Below are 15,588 nucleotides of genomic sequence, written 5' to 3'. Positions count from 1 at the left end.
GCAGTGCATTGCTGGAACTTTACTTGCACGTATTTCTGAAATAAAACATCCAATCTCTTAACAAAAGGTTTGCTTAGATTCAGCATCCTAGCACCAGTATAGCACTGGCTTTACTTTACACATGAAAATCCTTCTGGTTGGTTCCGTTTGAAATAAACAGACACCTAAATCTATTTGTGCATTTCTAAAAAGAGTCATAATACAGATTTTATGGAATTATTCTTCTGCTGAATGAGACATCTGGGTGGATGCCCAGGATCCAGGTATCTTTGCAGGTGACTTGAGTTGCCAAAGTGGCAAAAGATTTGCTGCACAATGCAGAATCATAAGTCATAGGAAAACAATGACAAAACTATGATATACGGGCACAAGTCTAGTTTCCACTAGAGTAACCTATTTCCATGCTCCAAAAATTCCGTGTTCTCTTACATATTGATTGATTCTATAAGCACAAATCAGAAGATCCCCCTTGGCATCTGTACTGAATAAATTATCAATATTCATCTAAATGTCTCTATGATTGCTAATGAAAATCTCGGTCAGTCAGAACACGTCTCGCAATTGTGTTGTTGCCTACTGGCAAATATAAAATTATATGGGTGGCAAGATATAGGACAAATTACATGTTTGGGGGAAAAAATCATTTATCGTTTTGACACTTTTTCCTACTGGGAGTTCTGATAATTCTTTGTATTCTGGAGACAATGTTAAACAGTAACTAAACATATGACAATTTAATTAAAAAAAATGTTTTCAACACTTCAGTTCTCTGCATGTGGGCGGGATCTGGATCTAGAGATCCTCAGAGAAAGCGAATTCTCAAAAATGTCTAAGGCTATGTGCGCACGTTGCGTAATTATATGCAGTTACGCTGTGCTTTGTAGCGCAGCGTAACTGCATGCGTCCTGCGTCCCCTGCATAATCTATGAAGATTATGCAGGGGCCGTGCGCACGTGGCGTCTTAGGCTATGTGCGCACGTTGCGTACAGTCACTGCAGAAATTTCTGCAGCGATCTGAAGAGCACATGTGCGCTTCAAATCGCTGCAGAAAATGTCCGCAGTGAAAAAAAAAAGCCGATTCCATGCGCTCTGCCTGCAGCTCCTGCCATAGACAGAGCAGGGGCTGCAGTGACTGTACGCAACGTGCGCACATAGCCTAAGATGTGCACAGCTCAGGACATAGAAGTGCACAGCTCAGGACAGCGACTGCCTGAGCACTCACAAAGAAAGGTGTTTGGATTTCATTGAAAGTCTATGAGGAGAGTATGGAGCGGAGTATGGATACAATGGAAAGTCTAGGAGAAGAGTTTGGAACCGAGTATGAAGTCAATAGAAAGTCTAGTAGCAAAGTATGGAGGGAAGTATGGATTCAATAGAAAGTCTATGAACACAGTTTGGAACAAAGTATGGGTTCAATAGAAAGTCTATAGTGGGCTTTACACGCTGCGATCTCGCTAGCAAGATCGCAAGTGATCGTACCCACCCCCGTCGGTTGTGCGACATGGGCATATCGCTGCCTATGCCGCACAACCTCGCTTACCCACGTCATACGCACTTACCTGCCCTGCGACGTCGCTCTGGCCGGCGACCCGCCTCCTTCCTAAGGGGGCAGGTTGTGCGGCTTCACAGCGACGTCACACAGCAGATGGCCAATAGAAGTGGAGGGGCGGAGATGAGCGGGACGTAACATCCCGCCCACCTCCTCCTTCTGCATTGCTGGTGGAGGCAGGTAAGGAGATGTTCTTCACTCCTGCGGTGTCACACACAGCGATGTGTGCTGCCGCAGGAACGAGGAACAACATCGCTAATGAGAGGAAAACGATTTTTTGTTTTAGGACGATCTCTCCGCGGCAAACGATTTTGCCCGCTTTTGCGATCGTTTAAGGTCGCACATAAGTGTTACACGCTGCGATATCGTTAATGATGCCGGATGTGCGTCACAAACACCGTGACCCCGACGATAATTATCGATATCGTAGCGTGTAAAGCCTGCTTATGAGTAGAGTAAGGAACTAAGTATTGATTCAATATAAAGTCTATTAGCACAGTATGGAACCAAGTATGGATTCAATAGAAAGTCTATGAGCACAGTATGGAACGGAGTATGGATTCAATAGAAAGTCTATGAGAAGATTATGGAATCGAGTATAGATTCAACAGAAAGTTCTACTAGTAGAGTATGGAACTGAGTATGGATTCAATAGAAAATCTATAAACATAGTATGGAACCAAGTATGGATTCAAGAGAAAGTAAGGAACTAAGTATTGATTCAATAGAAAGCATATGAGCAAAGTATGCAACTGAGTATGGATTCAATCAAAGGTGGAAACAGACAGAAAAGGGCCACTGTGCAAGAAAAGTATATGGGCCTTTTGGAGTCCAAAGGTTCTCAAATGACAGATAGTTCTTGCTGCTTCGGAGGTGGAAATGGGCCCACTTACCTTTTGGGCCCATGTGTCGTGGAACAGGCTGCACCAATGGCATGTCCGCCCCTGGATTCAATAGGAAATTTATGATTTTATCCTCTGCTCTAGCGTTCAGGCAGGAGCTTATGTGCTTCTGCCTCCTGAACTACTCACTTTTCAGAGATTTTTTGAATGACTGATGGGGGTTTGAGGATTCAGACCACACATATTTGCAAGGAATCATTAAAGTGCCTAAAATATTACAAAATGAGTTTGGTTAGTCTTTAAGATTATGTTTTTGCACATGGACTGGTTCATGATCAATAAATGACTCATTTGTATCCTTTTCCATTACCCTTTTTTCCTTGATTTCTGCTCATCTTTCCCATTTTTTTCATTCCCTTATTCCTATTCTGACCCCATTCTGAAGTTTTTACGTGTTACCTGCATTTCCATAACAAAAGCCATAATGGTTACTTAACGTCTCAATAACTTTTGACTCTTTGTTGTGTATGAGTAATGAATCTCAGAATTTTTACTGTTTCATTATTTAACTTAATATTCTCTAGATTACAATTTGTTTTTGTGAAATAAATGTTTATTCCATAACTAATACACAGAAATTAATAAAAAAAAATGTCAAAGGTCAGAAATAAATTACCTCTCTAAGAATGTCTCATATTTCCTGCGGTATGCAAACCCAGCTCTTCTGACTCTTAAATGCTCCATTAAACCTAGGTATTTTACCTGGTGGCGAACCAATATATCATCAAATTTTCCTGTGATAAGTAGAAGGACATGAAAAGTTTTCAGAAAAAGTGCGTAAGATTATTGAGGAAGACAAAGAGCTGAGCTAATACCTGTTTCAATATAAGTTAGGAAAAAAAGAGCAATTTTCATTTTTTCACCTGTATTGTCATCCATATACCATCTGCATGTCTGTTTTTTTATATTCATGGGGCATCCAATTAACATCTGTGTTTATACATCCACAATTTAGAAATCATATCAGGCAAATACAGTTTTTAATGTTACCAACTAAAATGGATGGCATTCAGCATTGATCCATGTGTAGAAAGTTCAGGTGAACTATACCATTGGCTTACGTAGATCTGTGTGTTCCCTGTATGCTATTCGTTTTTCTCATGGTCAGCACATTATACACTTATAAGGTTAGAACAACCAACATACACGGGAAAGGAACCCGTGCCATAATATGTACATGGAAATAGCCATATACAGATATAGTTTCAAATGAAGAGGAAAAAGACTGTACACAAGGCTTAGAAAGATTATATAAATTTATTCAATTCAAAGTTTACAAAAGGTATAAGGCATTAAGATCGAAACCTAGGTCGGGTTCTCTCGGACTCTCACCCCACAACTCAGGTATATGATACTTCTGTTTATAATGTGCTGATACGTATTTTCCTTTACATACACCTACTGTTCTATCTCCTGACACTGCTTGGTTCTTTTTGTGTGACCATCGGTCCCCAGGGCATGCCGGTTGGCAGCCATTTATACATCATCACACAAGCAGTGTTTGGTATGTATCTCAGTATGGTGCTTTAGTACAGCCAATTTAACCTTTATAGACCTGATTACTGAGTTGTGGTGTGAGTACGCCACCTGCTGGTTCTCTCATTTCAATTCCTTTTTTAATCTTTTTATACCTTTTGTAAACTTTGAATTGAATAAATTTATATAATCTTTGTAAGCCTTGTGTACATTATACACTTGTCTGAAGCAACCATTATAAAATAAACATATTGGTACTTTTACTTTACATTATTGACATTACATTTGCATTGTTACAGAAGCCGCACTGTATTCCTGAAAGGTTTGGTACAATCTGGCACAAGTTGTACTAGAATGACACTTTGTCATTGTTCGGAGCATTACACCAGCGTTAGTAAATGTTCTCTATGAAGTTTACAAACGATAAATGTCAAACTCTATATTTGAAGTGAAAGAAATAATATCATAATGAAGTTTGTAGATAACAAAATCTGTAGCTTCTCTCTACATTTCATCGGAACATTTTGCTTGAAGTATATTCTAGTAAGATTTCTTGTCATATGCTACTGTCTGGCTAAAAAAGTGGCATAGACATGAAAAATCCTGATTGGCAAAGATTGGAAAATGTTAAAATCGTACGATCTTTTGCTGGATCGGATCAGGATCGGAAATCCGAACATTTACCGCAAAAGTCAGCGATCTTGCCAAGGATTGGTAAAAGTTCGGAGGACGGCAAAAACAATCATCTCCCTGCCTATCACACCCATGTCAAGTATTGTCATGGCTGTGATTGGCCACTGTAAAAAAAAGAAAGCAAAAGGGTTAAAGCAGGACATACTTACCAAGTCTCCACGCAGCTGCAGCGCTACTTCCAGGGCAGATAATTATCCCTCATATATATTCACTGCTTTACTCACCCACTGGCGTCTGATTGGCTGCAGTCAGACTCCACCTCGACCCTCTCTGACAGCGTTATACTTCTGGTGTAAAATAAATAAATAAATAAATAAATGTAAAAAATGGTTCCCCTATATATTGATACGAGTACAGATAAAGCATACAGCTGCAGGCTGCAGCCCCCAGCCATGCTCTTATCTTGGCTGTGTATCAAAAAAAGAGGAACTGCATGCGGATTTTCTTTTTAATTATTTAAATAAATAATTCAATAAAATATTTATATGATGTGCGGTCCCCCCTAATTTTTATACACAGCCACGATAAAGCCTGACAGCTGAAGGCTGGTATTCTCAGGCTGGGGAGACCCATGGTTACAGTCCCCCCAGCCTAAAAATAGCAGACTGCAGCCAACCAGGATTGTCGCATCCCTTAGATGTGGCAATCCTGGAACTTTACCTGGCTTACCCCGATTGCCCTGGTGCGGTCTTAATGGGGGTAATAAGGGGTTAAGGCAGGCCACAGCTGCCACTAAGCCCCAGATTAGTAATAGGAAGCGTCTATGAGATCCCCATTACTAATCTGTAGGTGGAAAGAAATAAATACAAACACCAAAAAAATCCTTTATTTGAAATACAATACAAAATATCCCACCCTCTTTCACCACTTTATTAAACTCAAAAGACCCAGGTCCGACGTAATCTACACGAGGTCCCACAGTGAATCCAGCTCTGCTACATTTGAAGGCACAGTACACGGCCATAGAACATGACCACCCGCTGTAACTTCAGACAGAGACTGAGCCTCAGCGATCAGTTGTGACTTCACTCAGGTTAGCTGCGGTCACACCTTGAGGTTCCAATGGCCCTCCACCTGTGACCACAGGTAGCCTGACCTCAGGGGACCTTCTAAGGTGAGGTCACAGTTTAATGAGGTCACCTAAAATCAGGTTACCTGCAATCACAGATGAAGGACCGTGGGAACATCCAGCTGTGAGCGCAACTAACCAGAGTGATGTCACCGCTGATCGCTGAGGCTTATTCTCTACCTGAAGCTCACAGCAGGCGGTCATTGTTCTATGACCGTGTGCTGTGCCTTCAGATGTAGCAGAGCTGAAATTTTTATAAGACCTTGTAGTGTGGATTACTTCAGACTTGGGGAGCTAAAATAATTGGTGAAAGAGGGTGTTTTTTTGTTTTTTTTTTTAAATAAAGTATTTTTCTGTGTGTTTGCATTTATTTTTTTTACTTAAAGGTCTCATAGACCTTTAGCTATCACCAATACAGGACATAGTGGCAGCTCACAGCTGTCATTAACCCCTTATTACACCAATTGCCACCACACCAGGGCAATCGGGAAGAGCCAGGTAAATTGCCGGGATCTTCGCATCTAATGGATGCAGCAATTATGGGTTGCTGCAGGCTGCTATTTTTAGGCTGGGGTTCCAATAAGCATGGGTTTCTCCAGCCTGAGAATACCAGCCCCCAGCTGTCAGGCTTTATCTTGGCTGGGTATCAAAATTGGCGGGGGATCGCACACCATTTTTAAAATTATATATTTAGTTCAATATTTTTTTAAAAATCCCCATGCGCTTCTTATTTTGATACACAGCCAAGATAAATAAGCACATAGCTGGGTGCTGCAGCCTGTAGCCATGGCTTTCTCGGTGCTGGTATCAATACCAAGGGGGACCCTACAATATTTTTATTTATTTATCCCTAGTTTAAGGACACAAACAGCATTTGTAATTCCAACCAAAGGCACTATCTCAGTGGGTGGAGGCATGGTCCAGCAGCAACCAGAGATGCTGGTGGAAGGGGAAAGCAGTGAATATGTATGAGGGATAATTATCGGCCCCGGAAGTAGCACTGCAGTTGCAGGAAGAAACGGTAAGTATGTACTGCTTTAACCCTTTTTTATTTTCTTTCTTTTACAGCAACCTCTACACCATTTTACAACACATTACTTTTGCTTGCCATTAAATTTAATGGGTTTGGCTAGGATCGGCAATCGGATTGGGTAGGATTTACGATCTGATCGGTGATCTCAGGCGGGCTCAGTGATCCTGAACCGATCCGATCCTTGGCAGGATTGCTTATTAGTGATGAGCGAGTACTAAAAAGCTCGGGTGCTCGAGGCTCGGGCCGAGCATCCCAAGATACTCGTGTACTCGGCCCGAGCACCGAGCCCAATGTTATCCTATGGGAGACCCGAGTATTTTTATGAAATGACCCCCAGCAGCATGTAGAAACCCTAAAATGTCACAAAAGTCTCAGAAGAGTGCTCAAATGACATGGCAACAGCATGGGGAAGACCCCTTGAAGCATTTATCACTCAAAAGTCACAGCTGTGAACAATTTTGTCTGCGTTTTACGCCATTTTTACGGACTCACCAGAAAACCTTCAAAAATGACACCAAAATGAATTTTCATGGCGGAAATGTTAAGGGCACATACCCAATAGTGAGATAGAGCTGGTGTATGTTACTTTTGGAGATTACATGAAAGATTTTACGGGAAAATATTGTGTGGCACTCCAATGTCCCTGAGAAGAGACGTACATGAAGGCCTCTTGAGTCTAATGTGCCCATTTTGAGGAAGTGAGTCTTTGTAGTATTTTCCTTTGCCAGGGCAGTCCAAAATTGTGAGGTTCACCAATGCCCCTGCATACAGACGTGCATGAGGGCCTGTATACCTGAAGTGCCCATTGTAAGGAAGTGGGTCTATTGTAGTATAGCCCTTTGGCAGGACAGCAAAATTGGGAGGCTCCACATTGTCCCTGGATAGAGACGTGCATGAGGGCCTGTAAACCTGAAGTGCTCATTGTAAGGAAGTGGGTCTATTGTAGTATAGCCCTTAGGCAGGGCAGCCAAAAATTGGGAGGCTCCACATTGTCCCTGGATAGAGACGTGCATGAGGGCCTGTAAACCTGAAGTGCCCATTGTAAGGAAGTGGGTCTATTGTAGTATAGCCCTTAGGCAGGGCAGCCAAAAATTGGGAGGCTCCACATTGTCCCTGGATAGAGACGTGCATGAGGGCCTGTAAACCAGAAGTGCCCATTGTAAGGAAGTGGGTCTATTGTAGTATAGCCCTTTGGCAGGGCAGCCAAAAATTGGGAGGCTCCACATTGTCCCTGGATAGAGATGTGCATGAGGGCCTCAAAACATTGTTCCCATTGCAAAGGAGCGGGTCTCCTGTCGTTGTAATGTCCATTCTGAAAGAATGGGCGAAAAAATTTACCACTGGGGGTATACCTGAAACAACGGCCTAACTATTGTAATGGTCATCATGGTGGCGCATGAGGAGAAGGAGGAGCAGTCCAGCGATTATCCAAAGTCCAGAAGTGTGTACCCATGGGTGAGTGGAGGTACATGGCAAATTCCCGTTACAAACTTTAAATTCCGCTCTCATTTGCTGGTGGTGTGGTGAAGTCTGGCCCAATCCAACCCTTGTTCATCTTGATCAGAGTCAGTCTGTCAGCATTTTCAGTTGACAGGCGGGTGCGTTTATCTGTAATGATTCCACCTGCGGCACTAAAATCACGCTCTGACAAAACGCTAGTGGCAGGGCAGGCCAGGACTTCCAAGGCGTAGAGAGCCAATTCATGCCACGTGTCCAGCTTGGATACCCAATAATTGTAAGGCACAGAGGAATGTCGGAGTACAGTTGTTCGATCTGCAAGGTACTCCTTGAGCATCTGGGCAAACTTAGGATTTCTTGTGGCACTACCCCGCACCTCAGGGGCTGTGGTACGTGAGGGGCTGAGAAAACTGTCCCACATCTTAAAGACTGTTCCCCTACCTCTGGCGCATTGGACTTGTGCCCCTCTCGGCTGTACGCCTTGGTTGTCCACTGATTCCTGACCTATGCCGCTAGCGTTTTGTGAGGGGAATGCTTTGCCTACTTCCGTGACTATGGCCTTCTGGAACTGCTGCATTTTGGCTGACCTCTCCGCCTCGGGAATAAGAGACATAAAGTTCTCCTTGTAGCGTGGGTCTAACAGTGTTACCAACCAGTAATGATTGTCGGCCAAGATGTTCTTAACGCGAGGGTCACGAGACAGGCAGCTTACCATAAAGTCAGCCATGTGCGCCAGATTCTTAACAGCCAGTACTTCAGTATCCTGACCAACACGATGACTGAACATGCTGTCCTCCTCCTCCTCCTCATCTACCCTGTCCTCTGGCCAGCCACGCTGAACCGAGGATATGACTGGTGTGCATGTCATATCCTCAATTTGGCCGGAGAGTTGCTCCATGTCTTCATCCTCCTCCTCGTCATAGTCCTCCACTGCACGTTGTGATGAGACGAGGCTCGGCTGTGTGTTATCACCCACACCCACTACTGTTTATTGCTCCAACTCATCGCGCTCCGCCTGCAATGCATCATGTTTGTTTTTGAGCAGAGACCGTTTTAGAAGGCAGAGAAGCGGTATGGTGACGCTAATAATGGCGTCATCCCCACTCACCATCTTGGTGGAGTCCTCAAAGTTTTGGAGGATGGTACATAGGTCGGACATCCATCTCCACTCCTCAGGTGTTATGTGTGGAGTTTGACCCATTTCCCGACGGCTTAGGTGATGCAGGTACTCAACAACTGCCCTCTTCTGCTCACATATCCTGACCAACATGTGCAGAGTTGAATTCCAACGCGTGGGGACATCACACACCAGTCTGTGAGCCGGAAGATGCAAACGGCGCTGAAAGACAGCAAGGCCGGCTGAAGCAGTAGGTGACTTTCGGAAATGTGCAGACAGGCGGCGAACTTTTACCAGCAGATCAGACAGCTCTGGGTATGACTTTAGAAACTGCTGAACCACGAGGATGAGCACATGGGCCACGCATGGAACATGTGTCAGCTGGCCTCGCCTCAAAGCCGCCACCAGGTTCCGGCCATTGTCACACACGACCTTTCCTGGCTTTAGGTTAAGAGGTGTGAGCCAGTGATCTGCCTGCTGTTTCAGAGCTGTCCACACCTCTTCTGCATTGTGGGGTTTGTCACCTATGCAGATTAGCTTCAGCACAGCCTGTTGCTGCTTCGCCGAGGCAGTGTTGCAGTGCTTCCAGCTTGGGACTGGTGTGGAGGGTAAAGTGGATGAGGATGCGCAGGAGGAGGATGAAGCTGAGGAGCATGACATTCTGGAGCTGTAGAGTGTGGGTGAAACCCTGACTGAGGTAGGGCCTGCAAACCTTGGTGTGGGAAGGACGTGTTCCGTCCCTCGCTCAGACTGGGTCCCAGCTTCCACAATATTAACCGAGTGTGCCGTCAACGAGATGTAGCGGCCTTGCCCACAAGCACTTGTCCACGTGTCTGTGGTTAGGTGGACTTTGGCTGAAACAGTGTTGTTCAGGGCACGTGTGATGTTTTGTGACACGTGGTTATGCAATGCGGGGACGGCACACCGGGAGAAATAGTGGCGGCTGGGGACCGAGTAACGTGGGACAGCTGCCGCCATCAGGTCGCGGAATGCTTCTGTCTCCACCAGCCTAAAAGGCAACATTTCCAGCGCAAGCAGTCGCGAAATGTTAGCATTTAGAACTATGGCATGTGGGGCGTTGGCAGTGTATTTGCGCCTGCGTTCAAAGGTTTGCTGAATGGATAACTGAACGCTGCGCTGGGACATGGACGTGCTTGATGATGGTGTTATTTCTGCGTAGGCAACTGCAGGTGCAGGGCCGGAGGAGGCTTGCTCGCAGGCAGCATGGACAGGGGATTGGCTCGCATGCACAACAAGCGAAGACGTAGCAGTGACATCAGCAAGCACTGCTCCTCGACTCTGTTGTACCTCCCACAAAGTCGGGTGCTTGGCTGACATGTGCCTGATCATGCTGGTGGTGGTCAGGCTGCTAGTTTTGGTACCCCTGCTGATGCTGGCACGGCAGGTGTTGCAAATGGCCTTTTTAGAATCATCTGGAGCCAACTTAAAAAACTGCCAGACTCGGGAAGACCTAACATTTGTACAGGCACCTTGTGTCGTGTTGTTGTTCCGGGGAACGGTTGCCTGACTTCTGCCTTGTCCACCACCCTGCTTCTTACTGCCTGTTGTGATGCTACGCCTCCCTCCCCCTATGCACTGCTGTCCTCGCTCTGCATATCCTCCTGCCAGGTTGGGTCAGTTACTGGATCATCCACCACGTCGTCTTCCTCTTCCGCACCCTGTTCCTCCTCCTGACTTCCTAACAATTGTGTCTCATCATCGTCCACCCCTTGTTGAGACACATTGCCAACTTCGTGAGAACGTGGCTGCTCAAATATTTGGGCATCTGTACATACGATCTCCTCATGACCCACTTCAACAGGAGCTGGCGAGAGGCCAGAATGTGCGAATGGAAACGTGAACAGCTCTTCCGAGTGTCCAAGTGTGGGATCAGTAATGTCCGTGGACGTGTACTCAGCCTTGTCGTAGGAAGGAGGATCAGGTTCTGAAATGTGCGGTGCAGTATCACTGCTACTGACACTTGACCGTGTGGAAGACAGAGTGTTTGTGGTGGTGCCAATCTGACTGGAAGCATTATCCGCTATCCAACTAACAACCTGTTGACACTGGTCTTGGTTCAAGAGCAGTGTACTGCTGCGGTCCCAAAGAATTTGGGACAGGACGTGCGAGCGAGTAGATGTGGCCCTTTGTTGTGGCAAAATTAGAGCTTGCCCACGACCTCGGCCTCTGCCTGCACCACCATCACGTCCACTTCCTTGTTCGTTGACAACGCCCTTGCGCATTTTGCAATGCTGTGCTGACGTGTATTCACTAGACTTGTGCGTTATATCCAAGTTTGTGCAAAACGCACACAAGTGCACCTGTACGCTGCCACTGACAGGCACACATGTGCGGTTTTTAAATGCAAGCACGGACGCACTAAGAACCTAACAGGTTTTTAGGAGCGACAATTACTGAGAAGTTTGACACTATCAGACACTGCTGACTGACGTGTATTATTCACTAGACTTGTGCGTTATATACTAGTTTGTGCAAAATGCACACAAGTGCACCTGTACGCTGCCACCAACAGGCACACACGTGCGGTTTTTAAATGCACGCACGGACGCACTAAGAACCTAACAGCTTTTTAGGAGCGACAATTACTGAGAAGTCTAACACTATCAGGACTGTTTTAGACTGTGTACACCAGCCCCAGATATGATGAAGGCTGGTATACGGTCACCACTAGGAATGGCTATATACCCTGCCTGCCTGCCTGTATACAGCTACAATAGTCCTGAGAAGGACTCTTCTGGTCACTAGCCTGTATTCCAACCTTGGCTATACCCTGCCTGCCCTGCCTGTATACAGCAACAATAGTCCTGAGAAGGACTCTGCTCCTGTACTCCGACCTGGCTATACCCTGCCTGCCTGTATACAACTACAATAGTCCTGAGAAAGATTCTGCTTCTGTACTCCGACCTGGATATACCCTGCCTGCCTGTATACAACTACAATAGTCCTGAGAAGGACTTCTGGTCACACTGTTTGCAGCCCTGCTACGGAAATAACTATAAAGGGCCGCAAACCTTTCCCTGAAGCAGCAACACTCTCCCTGCACTGACTGTCTGGATGGCTGTGTGCAGAGCACAGCGCGCCCGCCGGTATAAAGGCTCGGTCACGCTGTGTAGGCCGGCCAATCACTGCAATTCCACAACTAACAGGGCTGTGGCATTGCAGTGGTCTGTCAGCCAATCCCTGCATGAGGGCTGGCTCTCAAAAGAGCGCCAACATGCAGGGATGAAGACCACGAGTACAGCACGAGTATCGCGAGATTACTCGGTCCCCGCCGAGTAGCCCGAGTACAGTGATACTCGTGCGAGTACCGAGTAGTGACAAGCATACTCGCTCAACACTATTGCTTATCTCTTTTTTTTTTAAATCAAGGTAATTTTTATTAACCAACATAGTTACACAACACAAATAATATAGTCTTTTTTTTCCCCAGCAAAAACAATACATAGAAAAAAAGAAAGAAAGGATCGCTCATCTCTAGGCATAAGTTCTCCATTAACCCTAGAACGCGCAACCATATAAATCTACACTTTCACATATCTGGGGCCTTTTAGGCCTGTGTGCAAATAACATAACTGGAACATAAATAACTGGAAATTACTCACAACTATATACCTGAGGAATACCTAGAGTTTCAAAATTCTAACTAAAGTAATCTTGCAGAAAAAAAGAAAACAAGTAACCTAGCAGGCCTGAGAGGCCCCAGGTATGCGTTCTAGGGTTAACTATTATTATATAAAAAAAAACAAATACAATGTAGTATATGCTTATTTTTTCTCACTGGCCCTCTGCATAGAAAAGCTCAATCTATAAAGTCAATTTATGCTGACATATACCACCACAATGAAGGCCAAATGGACACTATTTTGGCCTCCGTTTTAGGGCTGTAAAACATACACGCATGTATGGCACTGCTCTAAACTGTGAACTCTAAGGTATTGAAACTATGAGAAAGGTTAGAACAACCAACATACACGGAATTTTAAACCGTGCCATACTATGTACATGGATAAAGCCATATACAGAACATAAATGCAAAAGAAAAGAAAAACTGTACAACGGCAACTTGTGAAAATAGATATACCGTAAGTTTATTTGATTAATCAATTCAGAAAAAACATGCATAAAAAGATTAAAAAGGAACTTTGGTGAGAGGACCAGCAGGTGGCGCACTCACTCCACAGCTCAGTGACCAAGAGTAAAAAGGTATTGAGAGAAAAGTAGCTGCACAAGAACACCACACAAGAATGTTTGCCGAAAACCACATATACAATTAAATGTGAATGGCTGCCATAATACATACCCCAAAGACCAAGTGTCCAAAATCAGCAAAATATGTGGTACCCAGGGGACAACAAGTGGGCGCAATTGAATTAGCAGAAAAAAGCTCTTCAACACAACAAAGAATGCATCATATACCTGAGTCATGGAGTGAGGATCCAAGAAACCCCGACCTATAGGTTTCGATCCAATGCCTTCTTCCGGGGGTGGCCTCATGTTCAAAAGGAGCGCCCTTTTATATCAGAATGCACCAATGGAGGAGCAGGAGAAAACTCCAATCAAAAGGACCCTTTCATCAGCCAGTATATCAGATTTAAAGCGTATCTCCGCATTGGTGTTTAAAGGGGTGTGTAAAACTGGTGACGTATTACATTACCATGGTAACATAAAAACACAATACCACAGCGCCCATACTCCACCCTGACTGCAAACATCATAAGCAGAAAGGGAAATATCACATATGGAAGCCAATCAAGATTCCAGTTAGATTTAGGGTGTTGTAATCGGTTTTAAAACCACTTGCCATTGGTGCATTCAGGTGGGTGTATTCATATAATGACATCACTGAAGGGGTGTTGCCAGGAAACTAACAAGACACCATCAACGCCCCATAACAGAGTAAACCTAAAACAGGGAGAGGGTATGACAGCACATTAAACCAACCAACAGAGTCCCGCGGCCGAAGCGGCGCATGAACGGATGCCCCGGGACCCAGCCACCGCCATGGAGACAGCCACTCCCATAGGGAGAGTGGGCGTCACAAGGGCGGCAGCACGAATGACGCGCCCAGGGAGAAGCCGAGCCACCCCGACAAGCGCGCAGGCGCACAGGCAGACAGGAGACTGTTAGGAGAATCACCAGCAGAACACACAGTGTTTATATAGAAACTTAAGTGCCAGGTAAACCATATGGCACCTAGATGCATACAGAACTGCTGGGTGCGTCATAAGGGGATGACACTGTGCCGGGTATGAACAACAATATGATACAGATAGAACCTACAAAACGTTTATAGAAACAATAACATATTTAAACCACCAGATGTATTTTAATTGAAGCTTCCCCTTCTGCTTATCACGTTTGCAGTTAGGGTGGAGTATGGACGCTGTGGTATTGTGTCTTTATGTTACCATGGTAATGTAATACGTTACCGGTTTTACACATCCCTTTAAACACCAATGGGGAGTAACGCTTTAAATCTGACATACTGGCTGATGAAAGGGTCATTTTGATTGGTGTTTTCTCCTGCTCCTCCATTGGTGCATTCTGATATAAAAGGGCGCTCCTTTTGAACATGAGGCCACCCCCGGAAGAAGGCATTGGATCGAAACCTATAGGTCGGGGTTTCTTGGATCCTCACTCCACGACTCAGGTATATGATACATTCTTTGTTGTGTTGAAGAGCTTCTTTCTGCTAATTCAATTGCGCCCACTTGTTGTCCCTGGGTAACACATATTTTGCAGATTTTTTGACACTTGGTCTTTGGGGTATGCATTTGGCTAGGGGCCATATAGATGGTGTAGACGTGCGCCACGGATTTCCCGTGGTCGCTCAGTGTCGGTTTCGTCGGTTTCATCTTCAGGTGACGTTTCTGAACAGTCTCTCTCCCCTATGACTACACGACTGGGAATTAAAAGAAAAGGTGAACTTAGATTGGCCGGGAATACCAGTAAAGGGGGTTTTACACGCTGCGACATCGCTAATGCGGAGTCGTTGGGGTCACGGAATTTGTGACGCACATCCGGCCGCATTAGCGATGTTGCTGCGTGTGACACTGATGAGCGATTTTGCATCGTTGCAAAAACGTGCAAAATCGCTCATCGGTGACATGGGGGTCCATTCTCGATTATCGTTACTGCAGCAGTAACGATGTACTTCGTCGCTCCTGCGGCAGCACACATCGCTATGTGTGACGTCGCAGGAACGAGGAAGCTCTTTTTACCTGCCTCCCGGCCGTATGAGGAAGGAAGGAGGTGGGCGGGATGTTACGT

The 15,588-nt window shown here is 45.2% G+C and overlaps 1 protein-coding gene across 1 annotated transcript in view; it reads right to left on the bottom strand.

The window, feature by feature from the left end:
- The window catches only part of MYO1H (myosin IH), a 234,293-nt gene that overhangs the window by 92,721 nt on the left and 125,984 nt on the right, over positions 1 to 15,588 (bottom strand). Inside the window, exon 19 of the mRNA XM_075320032.1 lies at positions 3,068 to 3,185. Within this exon, the coding sequence (XP_075176147.1) occupies positions 3,068 to 3,185 (118 nt within the window). The remainder of the gene's footprint in view (positions 1 to 3,067; positions 3,186 to 15,588) is intronic.

Source organism: Anomaloglossus baeobatrachus, chromosome 1 (assembly GCF_048569485.1).
Source record: "Anomaloglossus baeobatrachus isolate aAnoBae1 chromosome 1, aAnoBae1.hap1, whole genome shotgun sequence".
Classification (NCBI taxonomy): Eukaryota; Metazoa; Chordata; class Amphibia; order Anura; family Aromobatidae; genus Anomaloglossus; species Anomaloglossus baeobatrachus.
This window is presented reverse-complemented; position numbering and strand designations above follow the sequence as displayed.